The sequence below is a fragment of the Triticum urartu genome, chromosome 3 (genome assembly GCF_003073215.2).
Source record: "Triticum urartu cultivar G1812 chromosome 3, Tu2.1, whole genome shotgun sequence".
Taxonomy (NCBI): Eukaryota; Viridiplantae; Streptophyta; class Magnoliopsida; order Poales; family Poaceae; genus Triticum; species Triticum urartu.
In genome coordinates, this window is record NC_053024.1 from 512,157,591 (window position 1) to 512,174,830 (window position 17,240).

Consider the following 17,240-nt stretch of genomic DNA (forward strand, 5'->3'; position numbering starts at 1 on the left):
GGGGAGTCCCAACTTAGCCCATGACAAGCTCTCACGGTCAACGAAGGAATAGACCTCCTCCCAAGACGTTCCGATCAGACTCGGTATCTCGGTTACTCAAGACACTTCGACAGGTTAAAACAAGACCAGCAACACCGCCCGAATGTGCCGACAAATTCCGATAGGAGCTGCACATATCTCTTTCTCAGGGCACACTCAGATTGTCCTAGGTACGGGTAGGCCAGCCCAGAGTTGCCCCTGGTGGCCACCGGTAGCTGACAGGTGGACCAACACTCAGAGGAGCACTGGCCCGGGGGGGGGGGTTAAAATAAAGATGACCCTTGAGTCTGCAGAACCCAAGGGAAAGAAAAGGCTAGGTGGCAAATGGTAAAACCAAGGTTGGGCATTGCTGGAAAATCTTTAATCGAGGCGAAATATCAAGGGGTTCCCATTATAACCCAACCGCGTAAGGAACGCAAAATCCGGGAACATAACACCGATATGACGGAAACTAGGGCGGCAAGAGTGGAACAAAACACTAGGCGAGAGGCCGAGCCTTCCACCCTTTACCAAGTATATAGATGTATTAAGATAACATGGCAATATAATGATATCCCAACAAGTAAATAAATGTTCCAACAAGGAACGGGCTCCAATCTTCACCTGCAACTAGCAACGCTATAAGAGGGGCTGAGCGGAGCGGTAACATAGCCAATCAACGGTTTGCTAGGACAAGGTGGGTTAGAGGTTTGGCATGGCAATTTGGGAGGCTTGCAAGCAAGTTGTAGGCATCGTAGCATTGGCATAGCAAAAGAGCGAGCAAAACTAGCATAGCAAAGATAGTAGTGATTTCGAGGGTATGATCATCTTGCCTGCACAGTTGTCAGAGTTGACTGGATCCTCGAAAGCAAACTCAACGGGCTCCTCGTTAGCGAACTCGTCTCCCGGCTCTACCAAAACAAGACAAACAAGCAACAAGAATACAATCAACCACGTGCAAACTCAAACAACACGATGCAAAGACGATATGCTATGCGGGATGCGATGCGGGATGCAAAATGCAAGATATGACAGGAAATGCATGAACCTGGCCTCAACTTGGAATTCCAAGTGTGTCACTGGAAAGATGAGATGAAATCGCTTGAAAACGATATAAAGAACGCCGGAATCGGAGTTACGGTTTGGAAATGGCAAGCGATTCAAAAATGACACCGGTCTGCGATTTACAGCAAGTAGGCCTCTAAATGCAATGAAATGAACATGCTACAGCACCCAAACATGACAAAAAAATACATGGCAGGGATGCACACAAGATGCTTAACAAAAGTCTAGCACCGAGGTACGGCCAAATCATCCATTAACAGGTTCAAACAAGCATGGCAAAAATGCAAATGGCAAACAGATCTCAGACTTAGTGAAATTAACACTTGTCTGGAATTTCAGATCAGGTAGCCCTCTTCAGAGCAACAAAACTACCTGCTACAGGACCTGAACATGGCAAAGTAAAGCATGGAATGGAGCTACTCAAAGAGCTTAACAAAAGTCCCTTAGTGACCTTGAGCCAAAAGGGATCAGAAAATACAATGGCAAGCATGTGAACATAGCAAAAACATAATCAGTTTTCATACTTTGTGAAAACTGGCACATGCTGAAATATAACTCAAGTAGGCATGTTTACGAGCTCGATGCACTCACTACGGTGCAATTCATGGCAAGACAAGCATACACCCATCAAGAAGGCACAAAATACAAGCTAGATATGGCAAGAACAATAGCATAGCATGCACGGGTCAACTACAATATCACCGGCAAAATTGCAAACAAGTTGACAATCTGCCCAGATTCACAAAGTAGCAAAAGTAGAGCTAGATTGACTCAAGCTAGAGTGCTCCATAATTGCAAACAAAGACATGGATGGATAGAGCACTACAATATTAACAAAACTCCCTTACTGATCATCCTCAAAAGGGGCATGGATCACTAGGAAACAACAAGAACATATGGCATCATGAGATAAACAGCCCCAGGACTTGGTGAAATCACTAAGTCCCTGAAAACAGAATTAGCAAGTGCACCACTTTGCAAGCTTGCACAAGTCACCACACACATCCTAAAAATACATGGGTTGCATCTATGGAAATATGACAAAACCCTTAACAAAACACATGTAACACTCATGGGCATATCATGCACACAATAATCATGGCAAAAATGACAAAAGTGCTAAACGGAGTAGCAGATCTGACAATTAACTCAAGTAGCCCCCTTCTAACAGCATTTCGGGCATCAAGATGAACTCAAATGAAAATGATGCAATGGAATGAAATGATGTACTCTCTGGGATGACATTTTGATATGCTATATGCATGAATCGGAGCTATGGATGCAAAGTTACGGAGCCGCGAACATGTGCAAATGGACTAGAAAATCCGGGGACTTGGAGGGAAAAAAAACTACCCCGAGATCTAGGGTTCCGGTGGCACGCGGCCCGAGGCTGGATCCGGCGAGGTCGCCCGTCGACGGGGAGGAGAAAGGGGGCCGGGGCCGGCCGGTCTTGGCGGCGCAGGGCCGGCGTGAGGCGGCGGCGGGCGCGGTGGCGTGGCACGGTGGCGGCGGCTGGCGGGCGGAGGCGGCAGCGGCGGCGGCGCGACGCGGTGGCGGCGCCGGCGGGCGGAGGCGGCGGCGGCGGCGATGGCGCGCGGCGGCGCGGCGAGGCTCCTGGGCGGCGCGCGGGCGGCGGATTACGGCCCAGGCCGGGAGGGCCGAGCGCGGGCCCTCCGAGCCGGCGCGGAAGGTGGAGGCGGCGGCGAGTGGCGTGGTGCCACGTGGCGGCGGCGGGGCGGACCGGACGTGTCCGTCGGTGGCGAATGTGTCCGGCGGCGGCGGATCTGGGATTTAGGGTTAGGGACGAGGGGAGACCCGGGATTTCGGAGGAGGGGCTAGTTTTATAGGTAGAGGGAGTTAGGAGAGTCCAAATGAGGTGTGGTTTTCGGCCACGCGATCGTGATCGAACGCTCTAGATGATGGAGCAGAGTTAGGTGGGTTTTGGGCCAAATTGGAGGGGTGTTGGGCTGCAACACACACGAGGCCCTTTCAGTCCCTCGGTTAACCGTTGGAGTATCAAACGAAGTCCAAATGATACGAAACTTGACAGGCGGTCTACCGGTAGTAAACCAAGGCCGCTTGGCAAGTCTCGGTCCAATCCGGAAATGTTTAATCCCCACACACGAAAGAAAGCTAGAAATGACCACCGGAGGAGAACGAAGCGCCGGAATGCAAAACGGACAACGGGGAAAATGCTCGAATGCATGAGACGAACACGTATGCAAATGCAATGCACATGATGACATGATATGAGATGCATGACAATGATAAAATCACACGGAGACAAAACCCAAACCTGAGGAAATAAATATAACTTAACGCCGGAAACGGCAAGAGTTTGAGTACAAATAGGGAAAGTTACATCCGGCGTGTTACACAAAGCTCGTCGGTTTTCCCCGCATTTCCATCCCACCACGCCGGAGCACCTCACCACCGGCGACCAACCCCGATGCTACCTCCACCTCCTTCCTCTCTCCCTCATCTTTCTTTTTTTTTCTCTCTCTCTTCCTCTGGTTTGACTCACCCTCCCATGTCCTTGCCCATGGAGGTCATCGCCATGGACGACCAGGAGCCCGCTGCCTTTGCTGCGAAGAGGAGCCCCACGCCGCTGCCTTGCTCGGCCATGGATCCGGGCCCTCTCCAGCAGCCGTCGCTGGATCTGGTCTGCCGCTGCCCTTCCGGACGTCCGGCGACCCCTGCCGGTGCTGGATCGAACCATTGCTGCCATTGACAGCATGCACGGGATCGAGAATTTTTTTTGTTTTTGAAATTAATAGTAGTAGCGTGGGTGGCAACCACGCTACTACTAACAGACGTAGTAGTAGCGCGGGTGCACCCGCGCTACTACTATAAGTTAGTTGTAGCGCCGTAGTAGTGGCGCGGGCACCCGCGCTACTACCTGCTGTTTAACCCGCACTACTATTAGACTTTTCCCGAGTAGTGTGAAGGCAGGCCATGCAAGAGGTGGTACCACCCCATGTTCGGCATCAGCCTCTTCTTCTACACTGCTTGGGACCACATGATCCGAGGTGGCGGGCGTGGGAACCAAGTCCAAGGGAGTGGCGCACGAGGAGAAGCTCGAGAGCGCGTCCGACATCTCCATCTTGAAACGGGTATCAGGCCCTGTTTGGTTTCAAATAAGTCACCAACTTATAAGTTGAAAAGTGCAAAATATGACTTATTTTGCCAAACAGACCTAACTTATAAGTCACCCCAACTTATAAGTCATAAGTACCCTAACTTAAAACTTATAAGTTACCCTCTTTTGCATGGGTCCCACCATCTTTACATTAAAAAACAAAATGGAAAGGTGTGCTCAGGTGACTTATAAGTCAGGTGACAACCAAATAGGCATGACTTATAAATCACTGATTTTAAGTCACCTGACTTATAAGTCAGATAACTTATTGGAACCAAACAGACACTCAGTTGATTCCATCTGGGGCATAGGAGTAGCCGGACGAGGTTGTGTCGAGGCTAGCCGGGTTCGGTGACCAGCTGACACACGTCAAGCAGACCACCGAGTAATGGTGTCGCGGTGTTCACGAACAACTTATGGAATGTGACAATGGCGGGCGTGTTGCAGCTGGCACGTCCGTGTGCGTGTGCATGCCATCTTGCACAGTTGCTGCAGTGAGCTCCAAGTTTTTATAATTATGTTCTAATATTTGTGTGTAACAATATTATTACATACAGAATATAAATATAATTATGTTCAAATCAGTAACAATATATTCTAATAAAAGCATTTTAATATAAACCATGTATTATCTTAAAATGCATTTAGTAAAACATAATAATGATTTTTTAAAATAAAAACACTTAAGAATTTTTTAAAATATTTATAAAATGAAGTAATAAAATGATGTTCAAATATTTGTGTGTCAAAAATATAAATAAAAACCTGTGTGTGATAAAAAAATAGTTAGTTAATATGGACATTTAAAATGCTTATTAAATAATTATTTTTAATGAATCCAGAAAAATTATACACTAGTTCCTTATGTTTAAATTATACAAAATGATGAGTACAAAAAATACTAAATATTTATGAATATTCTCTTGTATATGTTTTTTACTCATGACTTATATTCAAGAAAAATAAATTAAATATTATGCATGATTGAATATTGATATCAATAGTTTAGATTGTAAATTATACAAACGTTGAAATATACAAATTTTTGTGCATTTATTGACATTTTTGTATAATTAAAACAATTTTTAAAAATTTTAAACTTGAAAATAATTTTATTATTATAAATTAGAAAAATATTTATTAATTCATAATATAATTGTAAGTATGTCAATATTTTTAAAATAGTACATTAATAATTTAAAAACTAAGTTATTTCATCTGTGTTTACAGTATTTTTACTACATCAATATTTAAACTTTATTTTTTATTACTGGGATTATAATTTAAATACTATCTACAAATTTCTAGAAAAAAATGAACATGAGCAAAATGGACTGCAGATACATTATCTGCAGCCCATTTAAGCTCCACATGCATCCTCGCCTAATACATATAGCTTTGTTATCCTATTGGATTCTTCTCATTGAACGAGGGTGGGGGGTTATACCATCGCATGTTCTAAGGCAAGTCATAGTGGGAGTAACTTAGGTAGTAACATAGCGTACTCCAAGAAAATTTTGCTTATGTGGCAAATAGTTAATGAGAGGTGATAACATAATATATTAATATAATATAGCGCTTCCCGAGACAAGATGAGTCTACAAGTTAATAAATGAAGCTATCTATAATACTATTATTATGTTACTTTGCATTATGAAGATAGTAACTTAGAATAGTGTCATGCATATGACACTAGTATAAATTACTCCCCACTATGACCAGTCTAACAGTGGGTGTTGGTTTCGAGGCCTGCCTCGGATATTTGTCTTAAATTCCGTGTTCGTATCGTGAACAGAAAACTGGGTGTTTTATGCAAAAATGCATTGGCAGTCACTCACTGACAGGTGGGCCATACACACGGATACGCCTGCATACGCATCTGTGATCGTATTTGCACGCTTGAGTCAAGTTAAGTGATCACAGAATCGTGTTTTCAAAGTTCTACCACCAAACTATGTATGCCACGCAAGTTCTATGACTCCGAGTGATATTACCTCCAATCTTAAGCCGAGTGGCAATTTTAGAGTTGTAAAGTGGATTTTTATTCGAAAATACAAGGATGAACATGGTTCCACATGCACCCATGTGAGTAGTAAATTTGAAAAAAATAGAAAAATATGTAAAATTATGAATTTCGGGACATAAAACTTAGTCGACCTGTGAAGTTTCGTGATGTATTGACACTCATGGTATTCTTGGTGAAAACAATACATCTGAGATCATATTATTCATCAAACAATGTTTTTTTATTATAGCTTTGATTTTGTCATTTTTGTCCAGATAGCTATGGATATGATTTTTTCGTGAAACTTCATACGCGAATATAACATATAATTTTTTTGTCCAGATTACTACGGATATGATTTCTTCATGACGCGGAGAAGGTGCGCGGGGATCTGAAACTCGCGCTCGATGGCCCGGCCGATGGAGAGGGGGCTGGCCGCGTGCTCGATGGCCCGGCCCTCTCCCTCGCCCAGCACACCCCTGGAGCGACCACAACGCACTCCCTGCAGCTCGGCGCGGTCACCTCCCAAGTGTGCCACATGCAGATCTCTGAAGATGGTGGTAGCCGCGCCCCGCCGGGCCAGCTGTTCACCACCCCGGTGCCATCCGTGCTGGGGAAGGCCCCAGCTCGCGCCAAGATGCCGGCACGCTCCAGGCCTGCAGCACCGCTGTCCCGCCAGAGTGCTCGTCAGGCGGCCAACCCATCCAGCGTCCCGGTCAGCCAGAGGGCCACGCTACGCATCGTGCACGGCCTGGGCATCCTGGGACCGTAGGAGACCATGACGACCAAGGCTGCAGAGGCACTGATCCGCCGTTTCGACGAGCCGCTCTCTGACTCCGACATCAAGACCATTGCCAAGCTCACCAACCTCGACGCCGCGGCCCTCAAGATAGCCGTGGGCATGCACGGACAAGACGGATAGGCTGCTCAGGACTAATGCTTCCCCATGTTAGATTCCATCAGTAGTTTTAGCGTCCGGCGACGCTCAGCGTGCGGGTGGGTAGAGATAGGTTTCTCCATGTGTTGTAACAGTCTAAGGTGCTCTCGTAGCAGGGGCATAGCTGATCGTCGGCGGAATTTGGGGCCTATTGGTGGCCGCCGGCGATCCTCCGGACCGATGGTGGTGTACTTGTGTTTGCTTTCTAGTAGTCTTAGTCGTCGGAGCTATAACCCGTTTCCCCATGATTGAAACAAACTACCAAATCATGTGCTGGAACGTCCGAGGGCTCAACTCGCCGGCCCGACGAGCCGTAGTGTGCGAGACGGCAGAAACACACAAGCTGGCCCTTCTCTGCCTGCAAGAGACTAAGATCGACGAGTGGAGTAGATCGTTAGTTAGAGAGGTTGGCGGGTGCAGGCTTGCCGATTGCGTCGTCCTCCCGGCGATTGGCACTCGTGGTGGCGTCGCGATCTTCTGGGACAAGAGCCGGGTAGACGTGTAATCCAGCGCCATTGGCCGTTTCTCCATCACGGCCAAAATCACCCTAGCGGCAACAACTTCATCCTTTTGGATGACGATGGTGTACAGACCCGTCGACGATGGGAGGAAAGATGAGTTCCTGGCCGAGCTAGCCCGAGCTGCACCGCCAACAAACGCCCCCTGGCTCATCAATGGCGACTTCAACTTGATCTATGAGGCGCGAGACAAGAACAACAGCAACATAAACCGCAGAATCATGAGCAAATTCAGAGCTGCAATCGACGCGGCAGGACTGAAAGAGATCAAGTGCAAAAACAGAAAATTCACTTGGAGCAACGAGCGGACGACACCAGCCCTAGTTAGCATAGACAAATTTTTCTGCAATATGGCCTGGAGCTCCATGTTCCCGTCATATCTCCTCCATGCCGCTTCAACATCGTGCTCCGACCACTGCCCCTTCTGTTGTCTGAAGCTTCTTCACCCCGTCGCGCGGCCCGTTTTCACTTTGAATCCTTCTGGCCGTGCTTTCCTCGCTTCCATGTGACGGTCCAACGTGCGTGGAACCGACCGGTCGCCTCCAGCTGCGCCTTCCAGCGTCTCAACACCAAGCTGGCTAGAATGGCAAAAGACCTGAAGATTTGGGCGAAGGGTTTCTTCAGTGAGACAAGGCTTCAGATGCACATGGCAAATGAGATCATCCTGCGCTTTGACATTGCCCAGGAGCGCATGCAGCTATCGAGCGAAGAACTGCAGCTACGGAAATAGCTTAAGCTGTGCATCCTCGGCCTCGCTGCGATCGACAGAGCCCGCAAATGGCAGGCATCGCGTGTCACCTGGCTACGTGCGGGCGACGCCAAGACGGCGTTTTTCCAGGCCAAAATCAACTCCAGGCGTCAGAAGAACTTCATCCACGCCCTCCGCAGCGGTGACGCCATCACCATCTCTCATGGCGACAAGGAGCAGATCATCCATGAGCACTTCAACTCCACCTTGGGGACGGCGACGCCGCGTAGCTGCACCAACAACTGGGACGCCGTCCACCTGCCAACCTTGCCCGCGGCCGGGCCTCGACACCCCGTTCACCGAGGAAGAGGTGTGGGCGGCGATCTGCAAGTCTCCACAAGAAAATTCCCCAAGGCCAGACGACTTCAACGACTCCTTCTTCTGCTCCTGTTGGCCCATCATCAAGGACGACGTCATGGCAGCCTTCCATCAGTTCTACAACCTCGCGGGGCGCGATATGTCCGTGATCAACAACGCGGCGATCATCCTGCTGCCAAAGAAGGACGGGGCAACAGAGATCACAGACTACAGGCCCATCAGCCTGATCCATTCAATCGCGAAGCTCATCTCCAAGGTCCTCTCCATTAGGCTTGCCTCCGTCATCGGCTCAATCATCTCGCCCGCGCAGACGGCATTCCTCAAGACAAAGTGCATCCATGGCAGCTTCCTCTACGTGCAAAACTCCGTCCGGGCCCTGCATCGCCGCAAAACACCGTGTCTTCTATTGAAGCTGGACATAGCGAAAGCATTCGACATCGTGTCCTGGGAGTATCTCCTCGAACTGCTTCAGAAACTAGGGTTTAGCGCGCGCTGGCGGGACTGGGTCGCGCGTCTTCTCGCCACTGCTTCATCTTCGATCTCCCTCAACGGCACGGCAGGCCCAAAGATCTCCACCTGCGGGGGTTGCGACAGGGCGACCCGCTGTCCCCCTTCCTCTTCATCCTAGCCATCGATCCGCTGCATCACCTCATCGCCACGGCTGTGGATCAGCAACTCCTCCCCCGCCTCCCTGGACGTGATCTTGCGCTACGGGTGAGCCTATATGCTGACGACGCCGTCATCTTCTTAAACCCTAGCCGCGACGAGGTCGACTCCCTGCTGCGCATTCTAGGTGACTTCGGAAAAGCAACCGGGCTCCGCATCAACCCAGCCAAATCCACGGTCTCCCTCATCCGATGCGAAAACATCAACATTGGGAAGGTGCTGCAGGGTTTTGCGGGCTTTGTCGCCCCCTTCCCCATTAGGTATCTAGGCCTCCCGGTCACCACGGGCTGTCTACGCCTCGTTCACCTCCAGTTTATCATCGATAGAATCAAGGCGAGATTAGCTGGATGGAAGGGCAAGCTGCTGCCGATGGCGGGACGCCGAGCGCTCGTCCGCTGCGTGTTGAGCGCCATGCCAACCTTCGCGCTCACCATCCTCCGTGTCCCAAAGAGGATCCTCAGGGAGGTCGACAAGTGCAGGCGGCGCTTCCTTTGGCGCCAAGATGAAGAGATCACTGGTGCCAGTTGCAAGGTCAACTGGCTGACGGTGTGTGTCCCAACGGAGCAGGGAGGCCTAGGCATCCCCGACCTGCAGCGCTTCGGCAGAGCGCTCCGTCTGCGTTGGCTTTGGATCGCCTGGTACCACCCGGAAAGGCCCTGGGTGGGCTCTGCACTGCCATGTGATGATGCGGACATGGCATTCTTCTCGGCCTCGACGAAGGTGACGATCAGAGACGGGACGCGGGCATCCTTCTGGCTCTCCCCGTGGCTCGTACATGGAAGTCTCTCGCAGCGCTTCCCTAGGCTCTTCATCCACTCTCGACGCAAGCACATATCAGTCCACGATGCAGTGAGCGACGACACCTTGATCCGTGACTGCCCACGGACAAAACCAGCACCTCCTCGAGGACGTCCTGGCTTTGCACTGCGAGCTACAGCGATCGGCGCAGCCTCTCCGACCAGGAGTGCCGGACGAACTCACCTGGAAGCTCTCGAGCTCGGGACGTACTCGGCCAGGTCTGCATACCAAGCACAGTTTCAGGGTAGGACGGCGACCAACTTCGATCAATTGATCTGGAAAGCCTGGGCGCCGGGGAAGATCAATTTTTTTTCATGGCTACTATTGCGGGACAAGCTCTGGTGCAAGGACAGATTACAGAGACGGGGCTGGCCGAACAGCTACTTCTGCCAACTCTGCGTCAGAAGCCTCGATTCCTTGGGCCACCTGTTCTGGAACTGCCCGGAGTCCAGGAACGTATGGAGCGCGATCGGACAATGGCACGGCTGCTCCGCGCTCTCCCCTGCGAGCTGCTGGAGTCGCGGAAACTCCAGCACGATCATCCAGAACATCTTGGCGCGCACTGATCCACCACGGCGACACGGTGCGCGGTCAATCCTGCTGCTGGCATGCTGGGAGATTTGGCAAGAAAGAAACAACTGCACCTTTCAACACAGCCTTCCGAGCGTGCGAGAAATTATCAGGCGCATCCGAGACGGCATCGAGCCCTGAGGATCACAGGAGCAACGTGCATCGAGAGCCCATTCGGGGAACCACCTTAAGAGAATTTTTTTGCTTGTCCTAGGGTTTTTCGGCCGCCTGTGGCCAACCCTACGCACTTGATCCTCGGATCTTCACCCCCTGTTTGTTCTTCCGCTGCTTCCTGCTATAATCAATGAAAAGTCAGCATTTGCTGGATCTTAAAAAAAACAATTGACTATGCATATTACATAAAAATCATTTTTTTAACTTTTTAGTTTTTTTAATTTACTATTTATAAGAGATGCGCATGAAACTATGTTCATCAAATTCGCGTCCATTTCTCGAATCCTACTAAATATAGTAGGCGTGTCATTCGCCATAAAGACAAAAACTAGGTGTGGTCGGCAGCTGAAAAGGGTCCAGCGGCCAGTGGCTCGTCCGAGCCCATCATCCCCAGCGGAAAGCAAGCTGACCTGTGCAAAAGGTGGACTTATCGGTCATCACTGACCAGAAGCACCGAGCCGTTACACCCGGCCGGACGAAGTTAAAGCTCTCCCCCACTCCAAACTTCAGACATGGCCAAACACCAAGCCCCAAAATCCCGTCGTCTCCAAATTCCACTTCGCCCCGGCCGCCTGTAGCAATAGCAACAAGAAGCTACTCCTAGAAGAAATGGAGGGCGACGAGATCTTTGCAAGCCTAGACTCGCTCTGGTTCCACTCCAGCGTCCTCCACCGGCGGCCGCGCTTCAAGCAGCACTCGGAAGAGCTGAAGCCGCCCAGGAATCAAGATCAGCATCCCAAATGCGTCGACGGCGAGGTGACGCTGGGAGCGAGAAGAGCGGATCCGAGAAGCAGGGCGCTTCAAGAGCGCATCGAGACATGGCAGGAGGAGCAGTGGCGGCGGACGCTCGTCGTCGCGGCACCGCCACGGTGCTCGCCCGTCAGCGATGGTGTGGCCATGAAGGCTCATCTCAGGTCGTGGGCTCATGCCGTTGCTTGCTCCGTCAGATGAAGGCCCTCCATCAGTTCAAAATCTTGCAATTTGGTACGATGTTCCCGTTGTTTGCTTCACATACTAGTATATCTGAAATAAAGACATCTCGCCTGTAGCTTCTAAGTTTCACATGATATCTCCTCTGAGCTGCGCATTTCAATCTGCCAATTGAGAGTCTGCACAATTCCACTTGGAGTTTCTTTACGTTTGCACACACCGACGAGGTTGTGGGAGGAGCCAGGGGGCACTGCTTATTGTACACTTGTTTTACATCTGGAATCTGCATCCTATGGGTGATTTACAGATCGGCATCAGCCAGCTCTAGAACATGATTTACAGACATTGCTAACACGTCGAATCGAGGGCGGGAGAGCAAATGCTATGCAGCTCTCCTCAAATAATTAGGCTATACATGGAGGGTTAACTAACGCTTCATAAAACCACACATTTGATGTGTAACGACCGTGTTCTCTTCTCACTCCTGGTTGGACGCTGCCTCTGGAAGTTTGAATGTTGGAGGCCTGTCTGCACCTTTCCTCGAGTATTCTCGCCACCTCCTTGCCGCCGCAGCCGCTCGCTTCACTCTCTCCTTTGTGTCCTCATCTGTTTCACATGTCAGCAGGAGTATTAGAACACAGATAGGCAAAGGATGGGATCCCAAATGATCCGACGAATTGAAAACATGCTAGTTTTACCATTCTTTTGGTATCTTGTTGGTGACCCCCATATATCACTCCATGAACTGCCCTTGTTAGCATCATCTTGGCTCATCCGCATCCTCACCTTATTCTGCAGGACATTACGCAGAGGTTCAGCACAAGACACATGCAGTTGATATGTGGAAAATCAGAAGTTTATGATCCTCCTAGACTGGATTTTCATATGCATATATAAAGAAAGCCATGTATGGAACAGAGAATTATACCAAGACTTGTGCTTGTCTTTTCTCCCAGCGCGTACTTGCCTGACAGCAGGAAAGATAAATTGAACATGTTAAGACCTACATAAATTTCGTCGCTAAAAAAAGACCTACTACATGAACTGTGGTTTAAACTGCATAGAGTCTGTAATAACAACTTCAGAAGGTGGACGTATTTAGAAATATGCACATTAATTTTTATAATGAATTGCATTGCATAGAGCCCATCCATCATCACGCGAGGAAGGGCTTTTTTTTCGAAAAGGAGGATACCCCCCGGCCTCCACACAGAGAAAGTTAGGGGAGAAAAATGTAATTTACATGGGTAAAGATATTACCATCCGGAACACATCAAATGAACTCCCCATCCCAGAAAGCATCAATGCAACCTGCTCAAATGGGAAGCAGATCATATGATATTACAAGGTAGGGTAATCTGAATCTAGTATGATACAGTAGAAAACAGCAGAGTGATTGCATATTAACTAACTGCAGAAATTCCTTACATTCACTCTCTCGACTCTGCGCATTTCATCCTCGAGGAGTGTAACTTGTGCTGCTGAAGTCCAGTGGATGCAGTCAACCGGACTGGATACACAGAGTTTAGAGGTTTATGAGCATTACTATCAGTAGTCACAAACTCCCCCAATGGAAAACCCACTCATACTGTTTGGCACAAATGGCAGCATACACATTCAGTAGATTTGTTACGGCAGTGGACAGGTACAAATGAAATAATGCAGACATGGGGCTCACCAACTGTCAATGGCTTCTTGAATTAGCTCTTCATTGCCTGATTGATTGTAAACTCTTGCACGCCCATAATCCTCCTCAATTTCGAAAACCTTGGAGCACACATTAGCACAGTTTTTACAACCTGCACAGACGTGAGCAGAACTTAAATCAGAACCCAGTTTAGATAATCTAACAGTAGCTCCTGACCAGGTTATAGCCATCAGTGGTAGTAGTACCTATGCAGCTAAACTCGTCGACAAACACATGATCCCTGGGTGCATCATCCAAGAAGGGGTTGGTTGCTGTTGCAGTAAAGCCATTGATCTCGTCATACACGGCTCGCTGGACGGGGTCGGTAAGTACCTGTTCATCCCTTGCTCATGTTATTAACTTCATCGATTAGATTGCAACGCAAATTGTTCGTGTCCCCTGAAGAAAAGAGCGTACGGTTTTCATTTCTCGGGAATTTTACCGTGTAAACCTCGTTGATGAACATGCAGAAGTTGGTCACGTCAGGGTCGTTCCCACTGAGATCTGGATGGCACGCCTTCATGCAATTGTAGTACGCTTTCTTGATCTGCTGCGGTGTTGCGTCCGGCATCTGAAAACATGGAGGAATTATTATCAGCTCAGTAGCAGCCTAGCAGGGGAAAGACGATTGTTTTCCCACAAGAGTGCGAACGAGTGGTCAGACGCTGAAGAACTTACGACGCCAAGAACGGCGTAGTAATCTTCGGCGGCGCTCCCCTCCGGGCTGCGGGGCTCCGTCGCCACCGCGGACACCCTGAAGCCCCTCCTCCCCCACGTCCTCCGTCTCCGGTGGCGGTCCCTCCTCCCGGCGCCGGCCAGCCCCGCGACTGCCCATCGCCGGACACTGCCGGAACAGCGGACGGCCGTGGAGGAGGAATGGGCCTTGGCCACCAGGTCGGCGAGCAGCGGCGGCGACAGGAGAGGAGCCATCGGGTAGAGGATGCTCGATCGCGCTTCGGTGCGAGGGAGGGAGGGGAGGAGCGAGGAGAAGGCCGGCTGGATCCGGTGGCCGTGGGGCTTTGCTTGCTCTGTTTTGCTGCGTTTTCCTGGCAGCCTGCGTTATTACGGTTTTTCTCAACCACACTTCTCCCGCGATTTTTCTCCACCGTTCTTCTTCACGAAGCTGACCTTGCTGATGTTTGTATTTGCGTGGATACCCTCAGCTACGTCGGCATTTCTCAAAATGTCCGTGGTGCAGTAAACTCCCACTCTCTTTTTTTGGGTAAAAAATATATTTCTTGAGGTGAGCCTGGTTGATCGAAAATAAAAATGATACTCAAATGCAAGCCATCATCAAATTTTCTCTCTCGACTTCTTCATTTTTATGGCTGCCAGTAGCTTACAGTGCTTTTATTTGCGGGTGAGCTCTTCTTTCGAAAATAATTTGCGGGTGAGCTTACAGGGCTTTTCTGACAACGAAGTAGGCGCCCTAACTTCTCAAGGATTCAAGTTACGTGATGCAAATAAGTCTTTTCAAGGTGATAATGTTGCACATATAAGCTAGTAGAGCGGGACTCTCCGTTGCTCCAGGCCACGGAGGTCGGGGGAGTCTGTACAACTGGTATTCTTCTGAGGACGCTCGGGTTTGAAAGTCATCGAGCATATCAAATAGTGGAAGCATGCAAACTTCACGAGTGAATAATCGAAACTGGGGTCAACAGTATTCACACCAAGCGGACACGCAAGGAATAATTCATGTACGTTTCATGATCTTTGTAGATATGACGATCTTGAATAATTGTCCTCTAATTATGTAGTAACTTTGTACTTCACATCTTATCACGGTGTCTTTCCTAACTAGTGGTATTTTGACCCGAAGAAAGGTGGTATTTTGTACTTTGCACTTCACATCTTGTACTCCCTCCATTTCCTTGAGAAAGTTGGATAATGAAGGAGTTATATATTCAATTATTCATGCTTCAGACTTCAGCAAAAAAGGTGTGGGCCCTAGGCTCCTGGTTGAGAACCTAGAACGAACTGGTGGTGGTGGTACAGGGGTATCAGCCGTGATAGGGAGAGGATTTGTCAAAATAAAAAATTGACGTGGAGATTGAAAACATTGTTTATGTCTATCTAGGCTGACTTGGCAACTTCATTGCCTCCACTTTTGAGTTCAGTAGGCATAGGGGGTGGGACCCCATAGCCCCATCGCAAGGAATCGTCCACAAATCGAACAGCCAGAAAAATTAATTAAACTAACATACAAACGTTTTGGAATAATAATTTCAAAAAAATATAGAATCATCCATCTCATTTGTCATAGTGCCTTCAAGACACGCAAGTTCATTTTAGAGACATACGCTCTGCACGCCATTAGAACTAATAAAACCATAACGATTTAACTTCAGTCAAAACCATAAAACACATGATCAAATTGTTTAACTCATGTAGGATGTAGTCACATTAGACCTTATACAACGCCAGGTGTTTAGGTAGGTGCTCAGAAAAATAAACCGATTTTTTTAAACATCAGTGTCTACTTTTACAAAAGAGACGCTTAAGAAACCTTGTACAAACAAGCACCGGTGTTTAAAAAAAAGCTTCAACCACCTCCCCTAAGTACATTGCATTATACAAGGCCTTGCTAGACAACCAATCTTTTCTTTCTCAATCAATATTTCTTTCCTGGAGGCACCGGTAGATCCGGTTATTGATAAATAATTTTGAAAAATAAATTCATATAATTACTAGCTAAAACTATAATCATAATACCCCAATTTTTGCGCAACTGTAGCATATGGCACGCTGCTCAATATATTTATATTTTCATCGCGGTCACTAGCTTGACTCTCTTTCTGGTACAACCAAGGCTTGTGTTTTTGTTGTTGTTTTTTTCACCCACAAAAACACTTAGGTTTGTTTTTTTAACTATGAACCTAGTTGAGATAAGTTTTTTTTTGTGAAAAGCATAAGATCTATTACTCCTATAAAACCTCACCGGAAGTACAAAGCATCTCAAACATAATAAAAATTAGATCGAGATTTTGAGACCAACGAAGGACCGCTAGTGCCACCAGACCGAGCCACCGGCACGCCGTTGTTGCCACCCCCTACCGGAGCCGGCTTGACCTTGTCGATAACAGCCAGGAAGTCTTCATGCACATGCACATAAAAAGAAAGCGGGAGAAAAGACCACCAAGTGGCCATCTCGTCCTTCGTCTAACATTCCCTCTTCCCACTCGTCTTTTCTTGACTTCCCAAATAAAATTATCTTTTCTTTGGCAAGACAATAAGTTCTTACCAAATAAGTGATTATCAAATAACAACAACAAGAAAGCCTTTAGTCTCAAACAAGTTGGGGTAGGCTAGAGCTGAAACCTATAAAATATCGCAATCAACTCATGATTCTGGCACATGGGCAGCTAGTTTCCACGCATCCATGTCCATCGCTAGTTCATTGGTGATACTCCAGTCCTTCAGATCTTTCTTTGAGGACTCCTCCCATGGCAAGTTTTAGTCTACCTCAATTTTTCTTGACATTATCAGTATGCTTTAGCCGTCCGCTATGCACTGGAGTTTCTGGAGGCCTACTGAAAGAACATGCGGTGCCCCCATGTTTGGTTTTGATAATTGATGACAATCTCTATGGACTAATGGTTGTCTTGAGTTATATTTGAAGGTTTTTGTCCATAGGCTTTTCTTGGAGTACATGTGTTGGTTTCAAGGA

At 48.3% G+C, this 17,240-nt stretch overlaps 2 protein-coding genes across 2 annotated transcripts; one reads left to right on the plus strand and one right to left on the minus strand.

Annotated features, from left to right (window-relative positions):
- Window positions 1-11,401: 11,401 nt before the first annotated feature.
- On the plus strand, window positions 11,402-12,023 carry LOC125544695. Its single transcript, XM_048708439.1, has one exon. It carries the CDS (start codon window positions 11,566-11,568, stop codon window positions 11,905-11,907), a length of 342 nt encoding a protein of 113 aa, XP_048564396.1. The 5' UTR covers window positions 11,402-11,565; the 3' UTR covers window positions 11,908-12,023.
- A 91-nt stretch (window positions 12,024-12,114) lies between these two features.
- Window positions 12,115-14,618, minus strand: LOC125544692 (chaperone protein dnaJ C76, chloroplastic). The gene is made up of 9 exons (XM_048708438.1): window positions 14,252-14,618; window positions 14,016-14,144; window positions 13,780-13,906; window positions 13,565-13,685; window positions 13,315-13,396; window positions 13,147-13,197; window positions 12,815-12,853; window positions 12,585-12,678; window positions 12,115-12,492 (listed from the first exon to the last, which is right to left on the minus strand). The coding sequence occupies exons 1-9, from the start codon at window positions 14,501-14,503 to the stop codon at window positions 12,365-12,367; spliced, it is 1,023 nt and encodes a 340-aa protein (XP_048564395.1). The 5' UTR covers window positions 14,504-14,618; the 3' UTR covers window positions 12,115-12,364.
- Between the last annotated feature and the right edge of the window lie 2,622 nt (window positions 14,619-17,240).